The 22,605-nt window shown below is 37.4% G+C and overlaps 1 protein-coding gene across 2 annotated transcripts in view; it reads left to right on the top strand.

Annotated features, from left to right (window-relative positions):
- The window catches only part of LOC138758422 (protein GPR107), a 78,205-nt gene that overhangs the window by 23,515 nt on the left and 32,085 nt on the right, over positions 1-22,605 (top strand). Inside the window, exons 5-8 of one of the 2 annotated variants that reach the window (XM_069927318.1) lie at positions 14,424-14,584; positions 16,317-16,396; positions 20,050-20,112; positions 20,550-20,657. In XM_069927318.1, the coding sequence (XP_069783419.1) occupies positions 14,424-14,584; positions 16,317-16,396; positions 20,050-20,112; positions 20,550-20,657 (412 nt within the window). Of the gene's footprint in view, positions 1-14,423; positions 14,585-16,316; positions 16,397-20,046; positions 20,113-20,549; positions 20,658-22,605 lie in introns of both variants that reach the window. The other variant, XM_069927317.1, reaches the window with a different exon arrangement.

Raw genomic sequence — 22,605 nt, 5'->3', positions numbered from 1 at the left:
TCCATGTATTTGCTACACATTTCGAGCTACAGACAATGAATGCTAAGCGTACAAATGCAATTTGAAATTTATCCAACCCTAATCCCTTTAAAGGAATCATATAACCCATTAAAAAAATAGATGGAGCTATTGGTAACTTAATGTCATATAATTTTTCCAAAATTAACCTAATTTCTTGGCAAAATGGTTGTACATAAACACAAGACCAAACAACATATAAAAAAAGTATCAGTACATACACCACATCTAAAACAAGAATCCGAATTACTAAAACCATATTTTTTCAATTTCTCTGGGGTTAAATACAACTGATGTAAAAAGTTATAATTAACCATTCCACACCACACATTCGTCAATTTAGTAACACTATCATGACACGTATCTGCCCAATAGTCTTTAGGAAAAACAAAGGCTAAATAATTTTCCCATTTAAGCTTAGACTTCTCCCATTCCGGTTTATCCATATTGTCTTGTAATACTTGGTACATAACAGAGATATAACCCTTTTTCAGTATAGAAGAAATCAAAGACTCGAATTCCATCAATACGGGTAAAATCATCTCTCTACCGTACATATCTTTTACCAAAGCTCGAAGTTGATAATAAACAAACAAAGAATTTTCAGCAATATCAAAACACTCTTTCAATTGATTAAAAGAAAGAAACTATCTTTCTACAAAACAATCCTGTAACATCTTTATACCCTTAGAGTCCCAACTCTTTAAATGATTATTAAACAATGAAAATGGAATAAGCTGATTATTATATAATGGAATTAAAATTGACAATTTATCTTTTGATTCTAAATCTTATTTTTTTAGTCCATACCTTTAATAGATGTATTAATATCAGCACCTTATATTCCCGCAACAAATTTACATTCCATCGAAATATAAATTGATGCACCTCAACTTTAGAAATACAAACCATCTCAACTTTAGCCCATCTCGGGGGTTGGTCCAAATCCATCAATCTACTAATAAATTTCAACTGGGCTGCTTCATAATAATTTTGAAAATGGGGTTATTGAAGCCCACGTAACGCATACTTTCAAGTAAGTTTATATGATGCTACCCACGGTAATTTACCTTTCCATAAAAATTCTCTCATAGCTTTATTTAAATCCTGAAAAAATTCCTTTGAAAGAGAACATGGTATTGATTGAAATAAATATTGAATTCAAGGAAAAATATTCATCTTAAGACAATTAACTCGACCAATTAAAGTTAACAGGAGATCTTTCCACTTAATTAAATCTGCTTTAATCTTTTTTAATAAAGGAACGTAATTTAACATTCTTTTTCTTTGGCTTGGCTTCGCGGACGAAGATTTATGGAGGTGGTAAAAGTCCACGTCAGCTGCAGGCTCGTTTGTGGCTGACAAGTCCGATGCGGGACAGGCAGACACGATTGCAGCGGCTGCAGGGGAAAATTGGTTGGTTGGGGTTGGGTGTTGGGTTTTTCCTCCTTTGCCTTTTGTCAGTGAGGTGGGCTCTGCGGTCTTCTTCAAAGGAGGTTGCTGCCCGCCAAACTGTGAGGCGCCAAGATGCACGGTTTGAGGCGATATCAGCCCACTGGCGGTGGTCAATGTGGCAGGCACCAAGAGATTTCTTTAGGCAGTCCTTGTACTTTTTCTTTGGTGCACCTCTGTCACGGTGGCCAGTGGAGAGCTCGCCATATAACACGATCTTGGGAAGGCGATGGTCCTCCATTCTGGAGACGTGACCCACCCAGCGCAGCTGGATCTTCAGCAGAGTGGACTCGATGCTGTCGACCTCTGCCATCTCGAGTACTTCGACGTTAGGGATGAAAGCGCTCCAATGGATGTTGAGGATGGAGCGGAGACAACGCTGGTGGAAGCGTTCTAGGAGCCGTAGGTGATGCCGGTAGAGGACCCATGATTCGGAGCCGAACAGGAGTGTGGGTATGACAACGGCTCTGTATACGCTTATCTTTGTGAGGTTTTTCAGTTGGTTGTTTTTCCAGACTCTTTTGTGTAGTCTTCCAAAGGCGCTATTTGCCTTGGCGAGTCTGTTGTCTATCTCATTGTCCATCCTTGCATCTGATGAAATGGTGCAGCCGAGATAGGTAAACTGGTTGACCGTTTTGAGTTTTGTGTGCCCGATGGAGATGTGGGGGGGGCTGGTAGTCATGGTGGGGAGCAGGCTGATGGAGGACCTCAGTTTTCTTCAGGCTGACTTCCAGGCCAAACATTTTGGCAGTTTCCGCAAAGCAGGACGTCAAGCGCTGAAGAGCTGGCTCTGAATGGGCAACTAAAGCGGCATCGTCTGCAAAGAGTAGTTCACGGACAAGTTTCTCTTGTGTCTTGGTGTGAGCTTGCAGGCGCCTCAGATTTTTTTTTTTTTTTTTTAATTTTTTATTTTTCACACCATAAATCACAATAGCCATGATATACACTTTTTCTTTTCCACACATTTACAGTGACTTTTTCTCCCTCCCCCCTCCCTCCTCCCAAGCCACCCCCCCACCCCCCCCCTCTCATCCATTTTAGGTATACAATCTAGGTTGCATTAATTCAGTTAGACAATGTTGTCATTCAACAAAAATACACCAGAAATTCTACTGAGTCCATTCTTTTCTTTTCTTCTCCTTCCATCAACTTAGGTAATGTTTGTTCCCGGTAGGTTTTCGCTATTGTATTTAATGTAAGGCTCCCATACTTGTTCGAATACTTCAATATTATTTCTTAAACTATATGTTATTTTTTCTAATGGAATACATTTATTCATTTCTATATACCATTGTTGTATTTTCAAATTATCTTCCAATTTCCAGGTTGACATAATACATTTTTTTGCTACGGCTAGGGCTATCTTGACAAATCTTTTTTGTGCATCTTCCAAGTCAATTCCAAATTCTTTATTTTTTATGTTACTTAGGAGAAAGATCTCTGGATTCTTTGGTATATTGTTTTCTGTTATTTTATTTAATATCTGATTGAGATCATCCCAAAATTTTTCTACTCTCTCACATGTCCAGATTGCATGAATTGTTGTTCCCCTTTCTTTTTTACATCGAAAACATCTATCAGATACTGTTGGGTCCCATTTATTTAACTTTTGCGGTGTAATGTATAGTCTGTGTAACCAATTATATTGTATCATACGCAGCCTCGTATTTATTGTATTTCTCATCGTTCCAGAGCATAACTTCTCCCATGTTTCCTTTTTTATCTTTATATTTAAATCTTGTTCCCATTTTTGTTTAGTTTTACCATTTGTTTCCTCATTTTCCTTTTCTTGCAGTTTAATATACATATTTTTTATAAATCTTTTGATTAACATTGTATCTGTAATCACATATTCAAGGTTACTTCCCTCTGGTAAACTCAAGTTGCTTCCTAATTTATCTTTCAAGTAGGATCTCAGTTGGTAATATGCCAGCGCTGTATCTCCAGTTATATTGTACTTATCTCTCATTTGTTCAAAGGATAAGAATCTACTTCCTGAAAAACAATTTTCTATTCTTTTAATCCCTTTTTTTTCCCATTTTCTAAAGGCAAGGTTGTCTATTGTAAAAGGGAGTAGCTTATTTTGCGTCAATATTAGTTTTGGTATTTGGTAATTTATTTTATTTCTTTCTACATGAATCTTCTTCCATATATTGAGGAGATGGTGTAATACTGGAGAAGTTCTATGTTGTACCAATTTTTCGTCCCATTTATATAATATGTGTTCAGGTATCTTTTCCCCTATTTTATCTAATTCTAGTCTTGTCCAGTCTGGTTTTTCCCTTGTTTGATAAAAATCTGATAGGTACCTTAATTGTGCGGCTCTATAATAATTTTTGAAGTTCGGCAATTGTAAGCCTCCTTGTTTATACCGTTCTGTTAATTTATCTAGTGCTATCCTCGGTTTCCCCTCTCTCCATAAAAATCTCCTTATTATTTTCTTTAACTCTTTGAAGAATTTCTCTGTCAGTTGTATTGGCAATGCCTGAAATAAGTATAGTATCCTTGGAAAAATGTTCATTTTAATACAGTTTATCCTTCCTATCAGTGTTAGTGGTAGCTCTTTCCAATGCTCTAAATCGTCCTGTAATTTTTTCATTAGTGGATTGTAATTGAGTTTATATAATTGGCCTAGATTTTTGTTTATTTGCACACCTAGGTATCTTATTGCCTGCGTTTGCCATCTGAATGGGGATTCCTCCTTAAATTTTGAGAAATCCGCGTTATTCATAGGCATTGCTTCACTTTTATTTACGTTTATCTTGTATCCCGACACTTCTCCATATTCCTTCAATTTCTTATATAGTTCTTTTATTGATAGTTCTGGTTCTGTTAAGTACACTATCACATCATCCGCAAACAGACTGATTTTATATTCCCTGTCTTTTATTTTTATTCCTTTTATATTATTATCTCTTCTTATCGATTCTGCTAGTGGTTCTATAGCTAGCGCAAACAATAATGGTGATAGTGGGCATCCCTGCCGCGTTGACCTGCTTAAGTTAAATTGCTTTGATACATGTCCATTTACTGTCACTTTCGCTAACGGTCCCTTATATAATGCTTTAATCCAATTAATATACTTCTCCGGTAAACTGAATTTTTGCAATACTTTGAACAAGTAATTCCATTCTACTCTGTCGAAGGCCTTCTCTGCGTCTAAAGCAACTGCTACTGCCGGTGCTTTATTTCCTTCTACTGCATGAATTAAGTTAATAAATTTACAAATATTGTCTGTTGTGCGTCTTTTTTTGATAAATCCAGTTTGGTCTAAATTTACCATTTTCGGTACCTGTTCTGCTAATCTGTTCGCTAATAGTTTAGCTATTATCTTATAATCTGTGTTTAGCAGAGATATTGGTCTATATGACGCTGGTGAGAGTGGATCTTTCCCTTGTTTTAGTATCACTGTAATTATTGCTGTTTTACATGAATCTGGTAAGTTTTGTGTCTCATCAATCTGGTTGATTACATCCAGGAGGGGCGGTATTATTAGGTCTTTAAATGTTTTGTAGAATTCTATTGGGAGTCCATCCTCTCCTGGTGTCTTATTATTTGGTAAATTTTTTATTATCTCTTGTATTTCTACTGTTCCAAATGGTTCTGTTAATTTATTTTGTTCCTCTATTTGTAGTTTTGGTAGTTCAATTTTAGTCAAAAATTCATCTATTTTCCCTTCTTTCCCTTCGTTTTCGGTTCGGTATAATTGTTCATAGAATTCTCTGAAGTTTTCCTTAATTTCTTTTGGATTATATGTAATTTGTTTGTCTTTTTTCCTTGTTGCCAATACCATTTTCTTAGTTTGCTCTGTCTTAAGCTGCCATGCTAGGATTTTGTGTGTTTTTTCCCCTAGTTCATAATATTTCTGTTTTGTCTTCATTATATTCTTCTCCACCTTATATGTTTGTAATGTTTCATATTTTATTTTTTTATCCGCCAATTCTCTTCTTTTGGTTGTATCTTCCTTTATTGCTAATTTTTTTTCTATGTTTATTATTTCCCTTTCCAACTGCTCTGTTTCCTGATTATAGTCCTTCTTCATCTTGGTTGCATAACTTATTATTTGCCCTCTAATGAATGCTTTCATTGCGTCCCATAGTATAAACTTATCTTCCACTGATTCCGTATTTACTTCAAAGTACATTTTTAATTGTTTTTCAATAAATTCTCTAAAATCCTGTCTTTTAAGTAGTATGGGGTTTAATCTCCATCTATACATTCTTGGAGGGATGTCCTCTAGCTCTATTGCCAATAACAGGGGTGAGTGGTCCGATAATAGTCTAGCTTTATATTCCGTTTTCCTAACTCTCCCTTGAATGTGGGCTGATAACAGGAATAGGTCTATCCTTGAGTATGTTTTATGTCTAGTCGAGTAGTATGAGTATTCCTTTTCTTTTGGGTTTTGTTTCCTCCATATGTCCATAAGTTTCATTTCTTGCATTGATTTAATTATAAATTTGGTTACTTTGTTCTTCCTGTTAATTTTTTTCCCCGTTGTATCCATATTTGGATCCAAATTCAGATTGAAATCCCCTCCTATTAGTATGTTCCCTTGCGTATTAGCTACCTTCAAAAAGATATCTTGCATAAACTTTTGATCTTCTTCGTTAGGTGAATATATATTAAGTAGATTCCAAAGCTCTGAATATATCTGACATTTTATCATAACATATCTCCCTGCTGGATCTATTATTTCCTCTTCTATTTTAAATGGCACATTTTTGCTAATTAATATAGCCACTCCTCTTGCTTTTGAATTATACGATGCTGCTGTTACATGTCCTACCCAATCTCTCTTTAATTTCTTGTGCTCCAATTCAGTTAAGTGTGTTTCTTGGACAAATGCTATATCTATTTTTTCCTTTTTCAGTAAATTTAGTAGTTTCTTCCTTTTAATTTGGTTATGTATTCCATTAATATTTAGAGTCATATAGTTCAGTGTAGCCATTTTATATTTTGTTTATCTTCTCTTTCCGTTTTTCCATCATTACCTTTCCTCCTTTTCCATTTCTGTTTTCTTATTTTCAACTCTTTACCAGACAACATTCCTACAACATCCAACATTTTCCTTATTCTCCTATTTCTATCTTCTTTATCCCCAATCTCCCCTTCCCCTCCTGAGTTGCCCTTTATCCCTTGTCGGACAACCACATCTCCCCTCTCCATTTGGATTTGCGAATCCACTCGCAAGCGTCAACTGATTTTGCAGTGACCGCTCTTTTCCCCCACCCAGCCCCCCCCAGAAAAGATTTCGCTTTTTATATGTCACAAAGGTCACTCTTTTAATTCCCTCCTTATTCTCTCTATTCCATTACCTTCCCTTATTAATTCTTGTCTATACTCTCTATGTTTTCCTCTAATTACAGATACTTTCACATATGCCCATTGTCTCTATTCACTCTTATATCTCTTTACCCGCATACATATCAATCGTGGTCATTTTTACCCTCCTTACCCGTCTTCATCCCTCAGTCTATTTTTGTCTTTACCCACATACTTATCAATCGTGATGATTTTTGCTCTCATTACCCGTCTTCATCCCTCAGTCTATTTTTGTAATTGTTCTGCAAATTTTCGTGCTTCTTCTGGATCCGAGAATAGTCTGTTTTGTTGTCCTGGAATAAATATTTTCAATACCGCAGGATGCTTCAGTGTAAATTTATATCCTTTCTTCCATAAAATCGCTTTTGCTGCATTGAACTCTTTTCTCTTCTTTAGGAGTTCAAAGCTTATATCTGGATAAATGAAGATTTTTTGCCCTTTATACTCCAGTGGTTTGTTGCCCTCTCTTACTTTTTCCATTGTCTTCTCCAGTACCTTTTCTCTTGTAGTATATCTTAGGAATTTTACTACAATAGATCTTGGTTTTTGTTGTGGTTGTGGTTTAGGGGCCAATGCTCTATGTGCCCTTTCTATTTCCATTTCTTGCTGTAGTTCTGGACATCCTAGGGCCTTAGGGATCCATTCTTTTATAAACTCCCTCATATTCTTGCCTTCTACATCTTCCTTAAGGCCCACTATCTTTATGTTATTTCTTCTGTTATAATTTTCCATTATATCTATTTTTTGGGCTAGTAATTCTTGTGTCTCTTTAGTTTTTTTATTAGATTCCTCCAATTTCTTTTTTAAGTCTTCTACCTCCATTTCTGCTGCTATTGCCCGTTCTTCCATCTTGTCCATTTTTTTCCCCATTTCTGTTAAGGTCATCTCCATTTTATTTATTTTCTTTTCTGTGTTGTTTATTCTTCTTCTTAAATCATTGAATTCCTGTGTTTGCCATTCTTTAAATGACTCCATGTATCCTCTAACAAGAGCAAGTATATCCTTTACCTTGCCTTTCCCTTTTCTATTTCACTGTATTCTTCCTCTTCTTCTTCCTCTAGGTTGACCATCTGTTGTTTCTTTGCTGCCCTTTCCTCCTCTTCTTTCTTGTTTCCATTGTCTTCTGTGGTCTCTTCTTGCTGCAGGTGTTCTGCAGCTGTCGTTGCCGGCTGTGGAGATCGACTCCCCAGCTGGTCCCCCCTCCCGTCGGTGTGTTTTTTTTCATGCGCGGTTGCGCACTTTTACTCGGCTCTGTGAGCCATTGTTGTAGTTCTCTTTCTACCGACCTGAGGTAGTGGGGTCTTCTCTCCACAGCGGGCCTCTTCGGACAGGTAAGGCCTTCACCTTTTTCCTCCATTGTCTTCTCTTCCTCTCTTCTTTCCGTTGATTTTGATTTTTCTCCTTTTGTCTCCATCTTCTTTCCACCTTTATACTCACTTTTCTTTAACTTGTATTTCTGTGCCTTTGTATTTTCTCTTGTTTTTCCCGACTTTTCTGGAGAGGGCTGGAGTTCACCGTCCGGCCACTACTCCATCACGTGACTCCTCCCCTCAGGCGCCTCAGATTGAAGAGACTGCCATCCGTGCGGTACCGGATGTAAACAGCGTCTTCATTGTTGGGGTCTTTCATGGCTTGGTTCAGTATCATGCTGAAGAAGATTGAAAAGAGGGTTGGTGCGAGAACACAGCCTTGCTTCACGCCATTGTTAATGGAGCAGGGTTCAGAGAGCTCATTGCTGTATCTGACCCGACCTTGTTGGTTTTCGTGCAGTTGGATAATCATGTTGAGGAACTTTGGGGGACATCCGATGCGCTCTAGTATTTGCCAAAGCCCTTTCCTGCTCACGGTGTCGAAGGCTTTGGTGAGGTCAAAAAAGGTGATGTAGAGTCTTTTGTTTTGTTCTCTGCACTTTTCTTGGAGCTGTCTGAGGGCAAAAACCATGTCAGTAGTTCCTCTGTTTGCGCGAAAGCTGCACTGTGATTCTGGGAGAATATTCTCGGCGACACTAGGTATTATTCTATTTAGTAGAATCCTAGCGAAGATTTTGCCTGCAATGGAGAGCAGCGTGATTCCCCTGTAGTTTGAGCAGTCTGATTTCTCGCCTTTTACAATTATTCCTAAATACTTAATTTTATCAGACCATTTCAATTTAATAATATTTTTATATTCTGAATAATCTCCTTCTCCAACTAGCAAAATTTCACTCTTTTCCAATTAACCTTGTTTCCAGATAATGTTCAATATTGTAATAAACATTCCCATAAATGTGGCAATGATTGTTCTGGATTTGTTAAATATATCAAAACATCATCTGCAAATAGATTAATCTTATACTCTCCATCCATAACTCTCATCTCTCTTATCTGTTTATTCTGTCTTATTGTTTGAGCTAACGGTTCAATAGCCAATGCAAACAGGGCTGGTGACAATGGACACCCTTGTTGGGTCAAACGTGTCAATTTAAACGGTATTGAAACTTGACCATTTGTCATCACCCTGGTAATCGGGTTCGTATATAAAGCTTTAACCCAACCAATAAAAAAATTGCCAAATTTAAACTTTTCCAACACCTTAAATAAAAAATCCCATTCAACCCTGTCAAAAGCTTTTTCAGAGTCAAGTGCAACCACCATTGGATGGTTGGGCTGCTGTCGATATGCATTGACCAAAGTAATTAATCAATAAATATTATCTGAAGCATTTCTATTCTTAATAAAACCTGTTTGATCAATATGTGTTAATTTAGGTAAATACTTGGCAAGTCGATTCGCTAACACTTTCGCTATGGTTTTGTAATCTACATTCAGTAAAGAAATAGGTCTATACGAAGATAATTTCAACAGGTCTCTATCTTTTTTCAGAATTACAGTAGTTAAAGCACTAGAACAAGATTCCGGCAGTTCATGCTCTTCAGTTACTTGTTGAAATACCTCCTCAAACACAGAAGATAAATCTTCATTAAAAATTTTATAAAATTCCACAGAAAACCCGTTGTCCCCTGGTGACTTCCCATTTGGCATCTCCAACATAGCTTCCTTCATCTCAAATTCTGTAAACGGAACTTCCAATTCCATAATATCCTCCTCTTCCAATGCTGGTAATGTTAATTTAGATAAATAAGATTCAATAGGACCACTTTCCTGTTCCCCTCAGAAGTATACAATTTTTTGTAAAATGAATAAAACTGGTCATTGATTTCCTGAGGTTTATAGGTAACTGTTGAGTTCTTTTTAACAGCAGTAATAGTCTGTGAAACCTGTTACGACTTTAACTGCCACCCAACTCATAATAATGTTGCTTAGATCAATTAATTAAATGCTCAAATTGATAAGTTTGCAATGTATTATAATGTAATTTCAAATTAGCCAAAGCCACTATTTTTTATCTTCTGTTACATCTCTGCCATATACTGTTTCTTAACTCTCGTAGTATAACTAATAATCTGCCCTCTTAAATAAGCTTTTAATGCATCCCATAATACAAAGCGACTATCTACAGAATTAGCATTCTCAGTCAAAAACAAAGTAATCTGTTCCTTAACAAAAGTAAAAAATTCTGTTTTTTTTCAACAATATTATATTAAATATCCATCTATAAGATGAACATACCTCTTCTGAAATAATAAAGAATGATCCGATATAACCCTACTTTTATATTCTGCCTGTAATACTCTTCCTTGTAAATGTGCCGATACTAAAAAAAAAAATCTATTTTAGAAAATGAATCATGTTGGGTCGACTGAAAAGAGAAATTCTTCTCCATAGGATTGACCCTTCTCCAAATATCCACCAAATTTAAGTCCTTCATGAAAGCCCCAAATTGTGTCGCCATCTTTGATTTCTTTATACTTTTTGGAGATCTATCCAGTAAAGGATCCAAAACACAATTAAAATCTTCCTCAATTATGATAATGTCATTAGCTTGATTTAACAACAAAAAAGCATCAGAAATAAAACGCTCATCATCCACATTAGGTGCGTAAACATTGAGCAAAGTCCAAGATTCAGCAAAAACTTTACAATTCACCCTTAAGACCTGTCCAACATTTCTTTCCATATTTTGTAATTCAAAAGGCAAATTCTTATGAATTAAAATTGCTGCACCTCTTGCCTTAGAATTAAATGAAGAAGAAAACACATGTCCAACCCAATCTCTTTTCAATTTCAAATGTTCTTTTTCAGTCAAATTAGTTTCTTGTAAAAATGCAATGTCAATTTTCATTTTCTTAATATAAGCCAAAACTTGCTTTCACTTAATCGGATTATTTAACCCCTGAACATTAAAAGTTGCAAATTTCAAATTAGACATCCTTACAAATTAACAATATAATCTCTCACTACAAAATATCGCTCCCCTTATAATTACTTAAATCACTATCCCTCCCCGAGATATTTGAAGAAAATATTTAAAAAAAATATTAATTATCCCAAAAAAAACTACCCAAAGGTAGTAACACCCTAAAAAACTGGGTGTGGTAAATCCCACTAGTGGGGGATGACTATCAAAGATTTCAGTGCTATCCACCCCGCCCTCAACCAGAATACATTATTCACATCAACACAATCAGATACTGTAGGTATATTCAACCCAGTAACTCCATTCCCAATGATTGTTCTGGATCTTCAATGTCAATAAGACTTTGTGTTAAAACTTCTTTCTTTGCATTTTTCCCGTTCTTCCCATTCCCATTCACCTTTTTAGGCGACAGCAGCGAAGATCTTCCATAATTGAAAATTACCATAAAAGACTTTTAATACTTCAGGGTAACGAAAAGCAAATTTGTAACCCTTCCGCCACAATATTTCTTTAGCCAAGTTAAATTCCTGATGTCGCCTAATAATCTCTTGACTCAAATCTGCATAGAAAAATGCTCTGTTATTTTGGACCATCATTGGAGTTTGACTTTGTCAGGCCTTCTGCACCGCCAACAGTAATATAATTTCTCTGTCCTGGTATTTCAAACAACGAATTAAAACCGCTCATGGCGGTTGTCCCGGTAACGGTTTCTTTCGTAACGCTCTATGTGCCCGTTCCAATTCTAAGCCTTCTGAAAAAAACTCCTTGCCCAACACCTTGGGAATCCAGTTCTTAAAAAATTTTATTGGATCAGACCCTTCAATATCTTCTGGGAGACCCACAATTTTCACATTATTTCTCCAACTTTGATTTTCCAATGAGTCAATTTTTTTCAATGTCTTTCTTCTGAATTTCCCAATCCACAAAGGAATCTTCCATTTTTTCCATCTTTTACGTTCAACTTGATTTTTATATTCAAGAAAAGCTGTTTCAATTTAAAAAAAAATTCTTGCACTATATCCACTGATTTAGTAACATCACTCTTAACTGCAGACATATCTTCAAACATAGTAGTCACTTCTAAAAATCCTTGAGTCATTTGTTTAAACATATTGTCCATTTGATAAGCAATCCCTTCCAGGACTGTGCACACAGACTCCATTCCAGATTCCAGTTCCACTTTTTGAGGCCTACCTTCTCTGGTCTCTACCTCGAATTGTTCCTGTGAGCTGCTCAGTAAAGGTAAGTCTGCTTCTTCTTCCAGCGTTGTTGGTCCCTTCCCGGTGAGGCTGCGAGTCTGTACACCTGACGACAGCATCCCGACCACGTCGGGACGCTGCCGCTCGGGGGCCCCCACAGCCCACACAAGGTCCAACAGGTTCCAGACCCTTGAAGCACCGCGCATCCCCGGTAAGGCCAGGGACTGCGCAGGTGCGACTTCCGACGCCATTCTGTGCGTCCCCAGCTCACCCAACGGCTCTTTTCTCAGCCGAGTCGCCCGCACGTCCCCCGTGTCGGACGCGTGGTTCGACACCGACTGAACTCATCGTCAAGCCGGCACCATCTTGCGGAGGCAAGGTCGGCGCCGGCATCATACTAAGTTGGGCAGGAGCCCTCCGCGCCTTGGAGGTTCCAAACATCGGGTCCGTGGCTTCAATTGAGCAGGTAGGCCTCAATTCTTCAGCACTTTTAAAAGGTCATTTCTTCTGCAGTTGAGTTTTCGTTTTTTTTTAACATTAGTAGCCATTATAACCCACTAATGTTCCCAAAAGTAAAAATACAACTTTTAATCACTTTTATAAACTTTAAAAATGGGTTCTTAAAGAACTAGCTGAGGGAGGGTGGGACAGCATGTCTGTCCTCTATGCCATCTTGCCATGCCTCCCCTGTCAGTTCATTTTCGATGCTTGTACAGTAATTCTAGGGACCCCCAAAGGTTGATTTAAATGCTGCAGATTTATGGTAACTAAAGTAAGTGTGGAATTCCTTGAATGTCAAATGAAGTTCATAAGAGGAGGCAAGGAAGTAGCAGATAATTTAAATGAACTCTTTGCATCAGTGTACATTGTGGAAGGCTAGTTTTAAATAGCATGTTTGAATTTATACCTGTTACAGAGTCCAGAGGATCCCAAAAACCACCAGCAATAAATATTCACCACAACACAGGGTTACTTAAACAAAAGTAGTTTTTAATTATATTTGAACAAGAAAACAGAATTAAACTTTAACTTGTGACTTAACCTACTTACTTAACCTACCTAGCCTACTTAAATCTCCCTTCTAATACTAAGCGCAGGTGTGCGTAATGTGTATTTAAATTTAGAAAAGTTCTTTGGATCACAGTCCAATCTCACTCGTTTCAGGCAATTTTTGTACTGTATGAAATTCACCAGGCTTTGGTGTTTAACAGGCACTCAGGAGGGTTCTTGCTGGTTTTCAGAGAGATTCCTTTTCCAGGACATCCGCAAATGATTCCTTTCCAATCAGCCTTGCAGATGAAACTTGCCCCCTTCAGGGTTCTCCAGATGATCCTCTTTCTTTCAGGTCACCTTTCAGACATCCAGAAAACAAGGGGTGGGGGTGGGCAGATGTATGGCCCCCATTGAGTTATCCTTTTCTTCTTGTGGTTGCTATGTGACCTGCTGAGGTTTTCAAGCACATTTATGTATTTCGTGCAACCGCAGCATCTGCAGACTTTCTTGTTTAACTCTCTTGTACTCTCTGCACTGAGACAAGTTTGGAACCTCGTTTTCCTTATCTGATCAGTTAGCCATGTGTAAACATTGTGGCTTCTGTTATCTTTCAGGTAGAATGGCTTTTAGTTTTTCTTCTATTCTAACTGTACATAATCAATCTGAAGGTGGTGGCTCCCTGAACAAATTCATTCAGGGACACATTTAAGGGTTCATTCTTTTGCATCTTATTGATTTTTTTTTTCTCTTTCTGTATTACATGATCAGTTTACATTTGTTGACATGCGTACATTGAGTATGTTTTTTTTTTACACTATCAATAAGTGGTCATTCTGCCTTGCCAACGGGAAAAAGAATCTCAGGGTTGTATGTGATGTCATGTAGGTACTCTGACAATAAATCTGAAATCATTTCTGGATTAATTGTGTATCTACACCATGGGGTGAAGGATGGTTAAATTTCTGCACCAGATTCATTCATCCAAGGATGGAAGGTGATGGAAGAGACTTTAATCACTTTGCAACCTGCTTCGAGGATGGAATGTATGTTCAGCAATGATCTCAGCGTGGGTTGCTACTAAGGGAAAGTAAAGGGGATTGTGAGCTGAGCTGAAAATAAAGTTGAAATCCTGCTTCTCAACAGAGTTTCTGTGATGAAATCTAATCAACGAAAGCCGCTGTTGATATCTATACTGAGTGATGAAAAGGATTTGAATCTTGGTGACAAGGCAAGTGCAAAGAAAGACAGCAAACCAATGCAAGACCAAGGACCAAAAGGAGATGACCAAAAGAATCACTCTTCAGGTAATGAGCTGTAATCGTCTCTCTTTCTAAGCATCCTGTCAGAAATCAAACTTCTCGGAAGAACTCTCATTTAAAAAATTTTGCTCTTAGATGAGGTACTTGCTGGTGCTTTTCAAAACAGTGTTAATGTACAGTGGACAATATGGAAATATATTTCCATTGTGGTTCTGATTTGGAATGGAGAGCTTGTGCTGATGTTTGAATTACTAGTACAGGCCCTCCAGTTACAATTGGCCAACCCACACGTTCAAATGAGCCATGGCAATCAGGTAGGTCAAGTTGAGCAGTGCTGGCTGTGCTGAGGTGAACCATTCATTCACAGAGGCTGTCTGGCTTATCCTGTGCCTGCTCGCTCTCCCATCGCTAATGTTTCTGTGAACTTCTCCCACACAATTACAAAAAAACCAGTTAAAAAAGACACTATGATGGTAGTTTATACAAAAATGCTGGAGAAACAGCAAGTCACGTGGCGTTCTTTTTTTTAAAATTTTTTTTATTTTTCACACTATAAAACACATTGATCAAGATACATACATTTTCCTTCTCAAATATATACAGTGTCGTTTTCTTCCCCCCCCCTCCCTCTTCCCATCCCACCCCCCCTACCTCCCCTCCCATTCTTCATGTAAAATACTTCACTTGTGAATCTGAAAGAGGGTCACCTACTGTGCGTTCGGGGCTCCCATTGTGACCTCTACATTGGAGAGACTGGATCCAGACTGGGAGATGGCTTCGCTGACCATCTTCGATCTGTCTGCTGCAATGGCGGGGATCTCCCAGTGGCCAACCATTTCATTTTCATGCCCCACTCCTATGCTGACATGACCTCATTCACTGGAGGAACAACACATAGTCCATCTAGGCACCCTCCAACCGGATGGCAATAACATCGACCACCAATTTCTGTTGAGCCCCTCCCCTGTCTCTCCCTCTTTCCCCATCAAATACATAAAATATTGGTTATGAGAGCTGAAAATGGCATTGTTTCCAGCAATGGGATATCATTATTAAATGGATTTAGTGCAGCATCTTAAAATTTTTAGCTCTTGGTTCCCAAGAGTTTAGAAATTAGGTATTCTCAGTGAAAATGCAGGGAAGATCTTCCCATGGTTATGGAGTCCAGCACCACAGGATCACACTCTCAAAACAAGAAGTAAATTATCTAGGATTGCAATGAAAATAAACTTCCACCCAGAAGTGTGAATTTTTGTGAAAGCAAGCCATTTAGAACTATGGATCATGACTGCACAGAGACCAGCCCTTCGGCCCATCTAGTCTGTGCCAAACTATTATCCTGCTTAGTCTCAATGAACCTGCATCCAGGCCATATCCCTCCCATCTGTGTACTTGTCAAAATTTTTCTTAAATGTCTAAACTGAGCCCATGTTCACCACTTCATCTGGAAGCTCATCCACACCCCACATCTCTTTGTGTGAAGAAGTTCCCCCTAGATCTCTAAACATTTCCCCTTTTGCTTTTAACTTGGGACCTCAAGTTCTTGTCTCATCTGACCTCAGTGGAAAAAGCCTGATAGCATTACTACTTCTTCTCATCGTAATTGTGTATTCTTCTAACAAATCTTCCCTCATTCTTCTACTCTCCAAGGAATGAAAGGCCTAACCTTTTTAATCTTTCCCTGTAACTCAGTTCCTCAAGTCCCGGCATCATCCTTGTAAATCTTCTCAGCATTCTTTCAATTATGACGATATCTGTGTAAAACTTGTATCTTCAGGTAAAACCAGAAGAAAAAGAGAAATGGACAAAAAGAAAAGCAAGGAACCAACGAGTGAAAAAGTGAAAACCATTAAAGAGGTTAGTCTGGATAAAATTTGGCTGGCTATTGTAACGAGTACCAAACTAGAGGAAAGTCACAAGATTTTGTTGGAGTCTTGGACGTGAGTTGGCAGAGATCAAAAGTAAAATTGTTTTTTCAATTCTTGCTCTCAGTGTGGCAGAGAAATTTTTGCTATTCCCCAATTTAAGGTATTTTGATATGGTTATCTGATAGGATGGCACGCCTGACTTCGGAAAAAATTGGATGTTCTACAACTGAAATGAATCTTGTTTGTTTATGGGGTTCTTTTAATTATTTTCAAAATTTGTAAGATTAACTATTTTCTAGTTTATGACCCCATTGGTTACCTTATTTAAAAAAAAAATTCTGTCGTGGTCTGTCCATGTTAAGCCAATAGCCTCTGTCCTTTGGGGTTAAATAAGTAAACTAGTAGTTTAGTGTTTTTTTTCCATTTTTTAATGTAACATAGGTTACAATACCATCTGTATTATTCTATAAGATTTGTTAATATTCTATTTTATTCTCATGTACCTATGTAACATTTATACAATGAAACCAATAAAAATATTGAAAGAAGAAGGTATTTTGAGTTCAACAAGTCAGATATTTCTATTGGAACTTGGATCTGCCCTGGATTTGTGTTACATATCCAAGGTTTTCTTCTATTGTGATCTGGACATCAATAGTCCTTCCTGCTGAGATGGTCTTTTTTTAAAAAAAAGACTCTATAAACAGGCTGTACTCTCTGTGCTGAGAATTTTCGTTTGTTTGACACTGATTCCTGTTGGTCTCAGTTCTAAAGGATTCCTTGCCTGACACCCAACACCTTGCTTGAGGTTGCCAGTTGCTTGAATTCCAGATAACAGGAGTTTGACAGTATGCAGTTAACAAAATTACAATGAGCATTAATTTAGATGTGTTGGTCCAGAATACTAATCACCAATTATGGATCAGTGTACAGTTTTAAAAGCTCAGACTTAATGAAGGATTTCAAGAGATGAACAATGATATTAAATTGAAAAAAATATTCATTTCTAGTCATTTCCATTAGATTGTCCTGAAAACCATGCAATCCATGAAGAATCGTGAACAGCGTCGTGTGTGGAAATTCTCAAAGTTGCTGTCGGTTTAATTAATTTGCAGAATAGAAACGTAGTTTTGCTGTCAGTGCCACAAAGTTCAGTGCAGGAAAACACAAGTAATGTTTTCAAGTTTGCGTTTATTATCATCTGATGACACAGCTAACATAGCGGTTAGCACAACACTAGAACAGCGCCAGCGGTCGAGGCCAGGGTTCGAATCCGGTCCTGTCTGTAAGGAGTTTGTATATTCTCCCTGTGCCTCCGTGGATTTTCCCCGGAGGCTCCAGTTCCCTCTCACCCTTCAAAATATTCCAAGGGTTGTAGGTGCTGTCTCCAGGAGAGTTAATCCGAGGAAAGCATTCGGCCCAAATGAATGACCTGGTATTAAAAATCTGTGCTGACCAACTTACCAAGGTATTCACGGATATCTTCAATATCTCACTCCACCAGGGCGTGGTACCCACCTGTTTCAAACAGGTATAAATCCTACCAGTGCCCAAGAAGAGTGTAGTAATGTGCCTTAATGACTATCGGCCAGTAGCCCTTTCATCAACAGTGAATCGGAATCCACTGAAGTAGTGACCTATTGTGGACACTCAACATCTCCTCACTTGTCAGGTAGGCGCAACAGCGACTGCCACCATCCAGCCGAGTTTCTGCAGGAGCTTGGTCGAGAGCATCCTGCCCGGCTGCATCACAGTCAATCCAAAGAAACATACAAGCGGATCACTGTAGTCTCCCTCCCACCACCACCCCCAATCTATGTGAACTCTTGATCTACCAGGATCGTTGCTTAAAGAGGGCGCGCAAAATTATTGAGGATCCCTTCCACCCTGCACACAGCATCTTTCAGCTGCTCCCGTCGGGGAAGAGATAGAGGAGGATCAGAGCCAGAACCACCAGGCTGAGGAACAGCTTCTTCCTACGGGCAGTGAGAATGCTGAACGACCAAAGGAGCTGCTCACACGAACCTTCCGAAACTCTCATATTAATGAAATATTTATTTGTTTGTATATATGAATACTTGTTCTGCATTTGTCTGTATGTGTTTGTTTGCACGCCCTGGTGGAGTGAGATATTGTTTTATAGGATTGTTCTTGTATAATTGGATGATATTAAACTTGAACTTGTATGCATGAATACACAAAAAAGTAGTTCGTAAGATTGAAGCAGTGCAGAGAAGATTTACTACGATGTTGCCTGGACTTCAGGATCTGAGTTACAGGGGAAGGTTAAACCAATTAGGATTTTATTTCCTGGAGCATAGTAGAATGAGGGGTTTGATAGAGGTATTTAAAATTGAGGGGGATGGGACAGAGTAAATGTAGCTAGACTTTTTCGACTGAGGGTAGGTGAGATACATACCAGAGGACATGGGTTAAGGGTGAAAGGGGAAAGATTTCGGGGGAACATCTTCACACAGAGAGTGGTGGGAACGTGGAACGAGCTCCCAGCTGAAGTGGTGAACGGGGGCTCAATTTTAACATTTAAGAAGAATTTGGGCAAGTACACGGATGGGAGAGCTATTGTCAAGGTGCAGTTCAGTGGGATGAGGTAGAATAATAGTTCACCACAGACTAGAAGGGCCAAAGGCCCTGTTTCCGTGCTATAATGTGTTATGGTTCTAAACATGATGTTTTTTTCCTTCTGTCATTTGCTCCCACCTTTTCTCCTGAGTGAAATGCTGTAGGAGATCTAAAAGCACTGCTTCAGCACAGTTAGAACATGGAAGCTGTCTAATTCAAAGGGATTTACAGATTACAATACTGTAATGCAGGGCTTTGAATATGGCACTTCAAAGTCCTGCATCATTAACCATCTGATGCAGCAGTTTGTTAACAATGCAAGGCATTGAAATATCAACTCAAAGTGTGCTTTTCCCCAGTCATAACCTTATGGCAAGTGAGTAAACCCAACAAGCCAAATATACACAGCATAATCCTTCAAGCCATCATGGTTAATAAGTTTGATAGCTGTAATGGGAGAATTGCTTTGAGGGAGTAAAGTGAAATACCTTGCATCTTCGCTCCCTGAGCAGTTGTGTACTTAAGATGAGATGTGGTTCAGCCTGCTGTAATTCTCTTACCTCTAGAAGGGCCATTTTAATGAGATGGAAAGATACTGTCCCTCCCACTCATACTCAATGGTTGTCTGATATGATGGCATGTTTAATTTTAAACATGCTCCACTACTGAAATGAATCTTAACTTTGTTTCTTTATGGGGTTCCTTTCTTAATTATTTTCAAATTTGTAAGATTAATTAACTTTTTTTTTAACCCTATTGATTACCTTTCTTTTTATTATCAGCTAGTAGACTGCTTATGTTTGGCCAGAAGCCTCTGAAAAGAGGGGATTGATAATTAGCATAAGGTTTTTTCTCTACTACTTCTCAATGTAATGTTGGTCTCAACACAATTTTTATATATATGATTTGTTAATACTTTATATTTATGTACCTATGTAGCAGTTACACCAAGTCTTCAGTAAGCAGCCTGTGAATGACTGTCCCATCCGTACTTTGGTTGTTCGTCAGTACTCAATGTTCTGTGGTGTGTGGTGTCAACATTCTCTTTTCCTTTCCCAGCAGGTGAAACCAGAAAAGAATGAAGTCTTCAAACTGCAAAAAGTGAATGGTTCATACAGCTTCAAAGTAAGAAAATTTATTTATTTTTAAATTTAGAGGTACAGCATGGTCACAGGCCCACGTGCCCGCACCACCCAAATACACCACTCTGACCAATTAATCTACCAAGTCTTTGGAACTGTTACTCTTCATTATAACATTTGAATATTTTTAATTTAAATTTAGACATACAACACGGTAACAGCCCCTTTTGGCCCACGACCCTGTGCCGCACAATTGCACCCAATTGAGCTATAACTCCTGGTTCATTCTGAATGGTGGGAGGAAACACATGCAAATGTAGGGAGAATGTACAAACTCCTCACAGACCGCGCCGGATTCGAACCCTGGTCACTCACACTAACACCATTGCACTAACTGCTATGCTAACTATGCCATCCATAATTTGAAATTAAATGTTTAAAAAGTATTGCCTTTATTAATTTGTTGGTTTTATTTTGCAGTTCTTTGTGACAGTTCCATCCCCAAATGAGGAAGGGCTTTATACACTCACCTTTCACAATTGCCATGACCCAGTTTTGGGGAACAAGAGGGTTTCATTTGATATGACCGTAAGTACAGGGTGCAATCTTACTCTTCCTAAAAATCTCAAAACATGTAGCTTTCCCAGAGAATTTTTTAAATCAGAACCAAGGCAGATAGAGCTAAGATAAGACGAGGGTTGATCTCATTGAAAGCAAATGTGGCTTAAGGGGCTATATTTCAAAAGCAGCAAATCCAAGCCCCTTTCCCATAATAGGAAGAGTTTCTGACCTTCATGAGAATATATTTCTCCATACTTTGGTATGTATAAATGGAAACAGTTTTATTAGCAGATATGGAACATGAATGCTCTGCCTCTATGCTGACCAGTGGTTTTTTACATAATTTGGGCTTATTTGCTGTAATTCTGTTACCTCTAGAAGGGCCATTTTAATGAGATGGAAAGATACTGTCCCTCCCACTCATACTCAATGGTTGTCCGATATGATGGCATGTTTAATTTTAAACATGCTCCACTACTGAAATGAATCTTAACTTTGTTTCTTTATGGGGTTCCTTTCTTAATTATTTTCAAATTTGTGAGATTAGTTAACTTTTTTTTAACCCTATTGATTACCTTCCTTTTTATTATCAGCTAGTAGACTGCTTGTGTTTGGCCAGAAGCCTCTGAAAGGAGGGGGTTGATAATTAGCATAAGGTTTTTTCTTTTTTTAAAGGTTTTATCACAGGAATAAAAGGAAAGATTACATTTAAAGAAAAGATATAAAATAAAATAATATAATTACAATACAACATTAATAACCTAACTTAATTCAATCTAACCCCCCCTACATATACAAGAACTAAAAATCTATATATATAAAAAAAACCCACCCTTCCCTTCCCCCAAAATAAAGAGTGAAGAATTAGTAAAATTAATAACATTATGTATTGAAAAAAAACACACAAAAAAAAGAAAAATATGACAAATAAAAATAATTTAAAAAAGATTTATCAGATCTAAAATATCACACCACTTAATATCATCAAACTTAATTGCATATACTTAACAAATGGAGTCCACTTTAACTTATAAAAAGACATCTTATCTTGGATTGAAAAAGATATCCTTTCCATAATTAAACAAAACTTCATCTCTAAATACCACCTGTCCAAAGTTAGTATATTTTATCTTTCCAAGTAGACACTATACATTTCTTGGCCACTGCTAAAGCTAAATAGATAAAAGAAATCTGATAATCATTTAATCCTAAATCAATTAATGATTGCATATTCCCTAATAAAAATATATCAGGATCTAATACAACACAAATATTATATAATCTATTAAATATATATTGAATACCTTTCCAAAACTGTTGCAATCGGTCACAGGACCAGACAGTATGTAAAAAAGTATTGGCTGTCTGGTCACAATGAAAACAACAATCTGACTTACTAAGACCAAATTTTTTTAAATTTTTCTGGTGTTAAGTATAATTGATGTATAAAATTATAATTAATCATCGGTAATCTAGCATTAATCAATTTCCGAATACTGTTTTGACAAATTTCCATCCAAGCTTCTTCAGCTATTGTAGAACCTAAATCTTTTTCCCATCTCAACTTATCTTTATCCCAATCTTTCTTACTTTCATTTTCTTGTAAAATACAATACAAATCAGATATATACCCCTTTTCTGGTATTCTCTACTACTTCTCAATGAAATGTTGGTCTCAACACAATTTTTATATATATGATTTGTTAATACTTTATTTTTATGTACCTATGTAGCATTTATTTGATGAAACCAATAAAAATATTGAAAAGAGAATAATTGTAAAACTTGAAAAAGGAAGATTTTATTAAAAGCTTGCATTTTGGCATTGACTTCACAATTCCATTTGCCGACAATAAGTCTGAATTTGTATAACATTTTTGTTTAATGTGTAATAGAATATATTTGGGAGATAAATTGGTAAAATTAGAGTAGGTTACATAAATATACACACACATTAAAACAAATCTTAGTTGAA

The sequence above is a fragment of the Narcine bancroftii genome, chromosome 3 (genome assembly GCF_036971445.1).
Source record: "Narcine bancroftii isolate sNarBan1 chromosome 3, sNarBan1.hap1, whole genome shotgun sequence".
NCBI classification, from domain to species: domain Eukaryota; kingdom Metazoa; phylum Chordata; class Chondrichthyes; order Torpediniformes; family Narcinidae; genus Narcine; species Narcine bancroftii.
The sequence above is the reverse complement of the archived record's forward strand: the minus strand, read 5'-3'. Positions and strand labels throughout refer to the sequence as shown.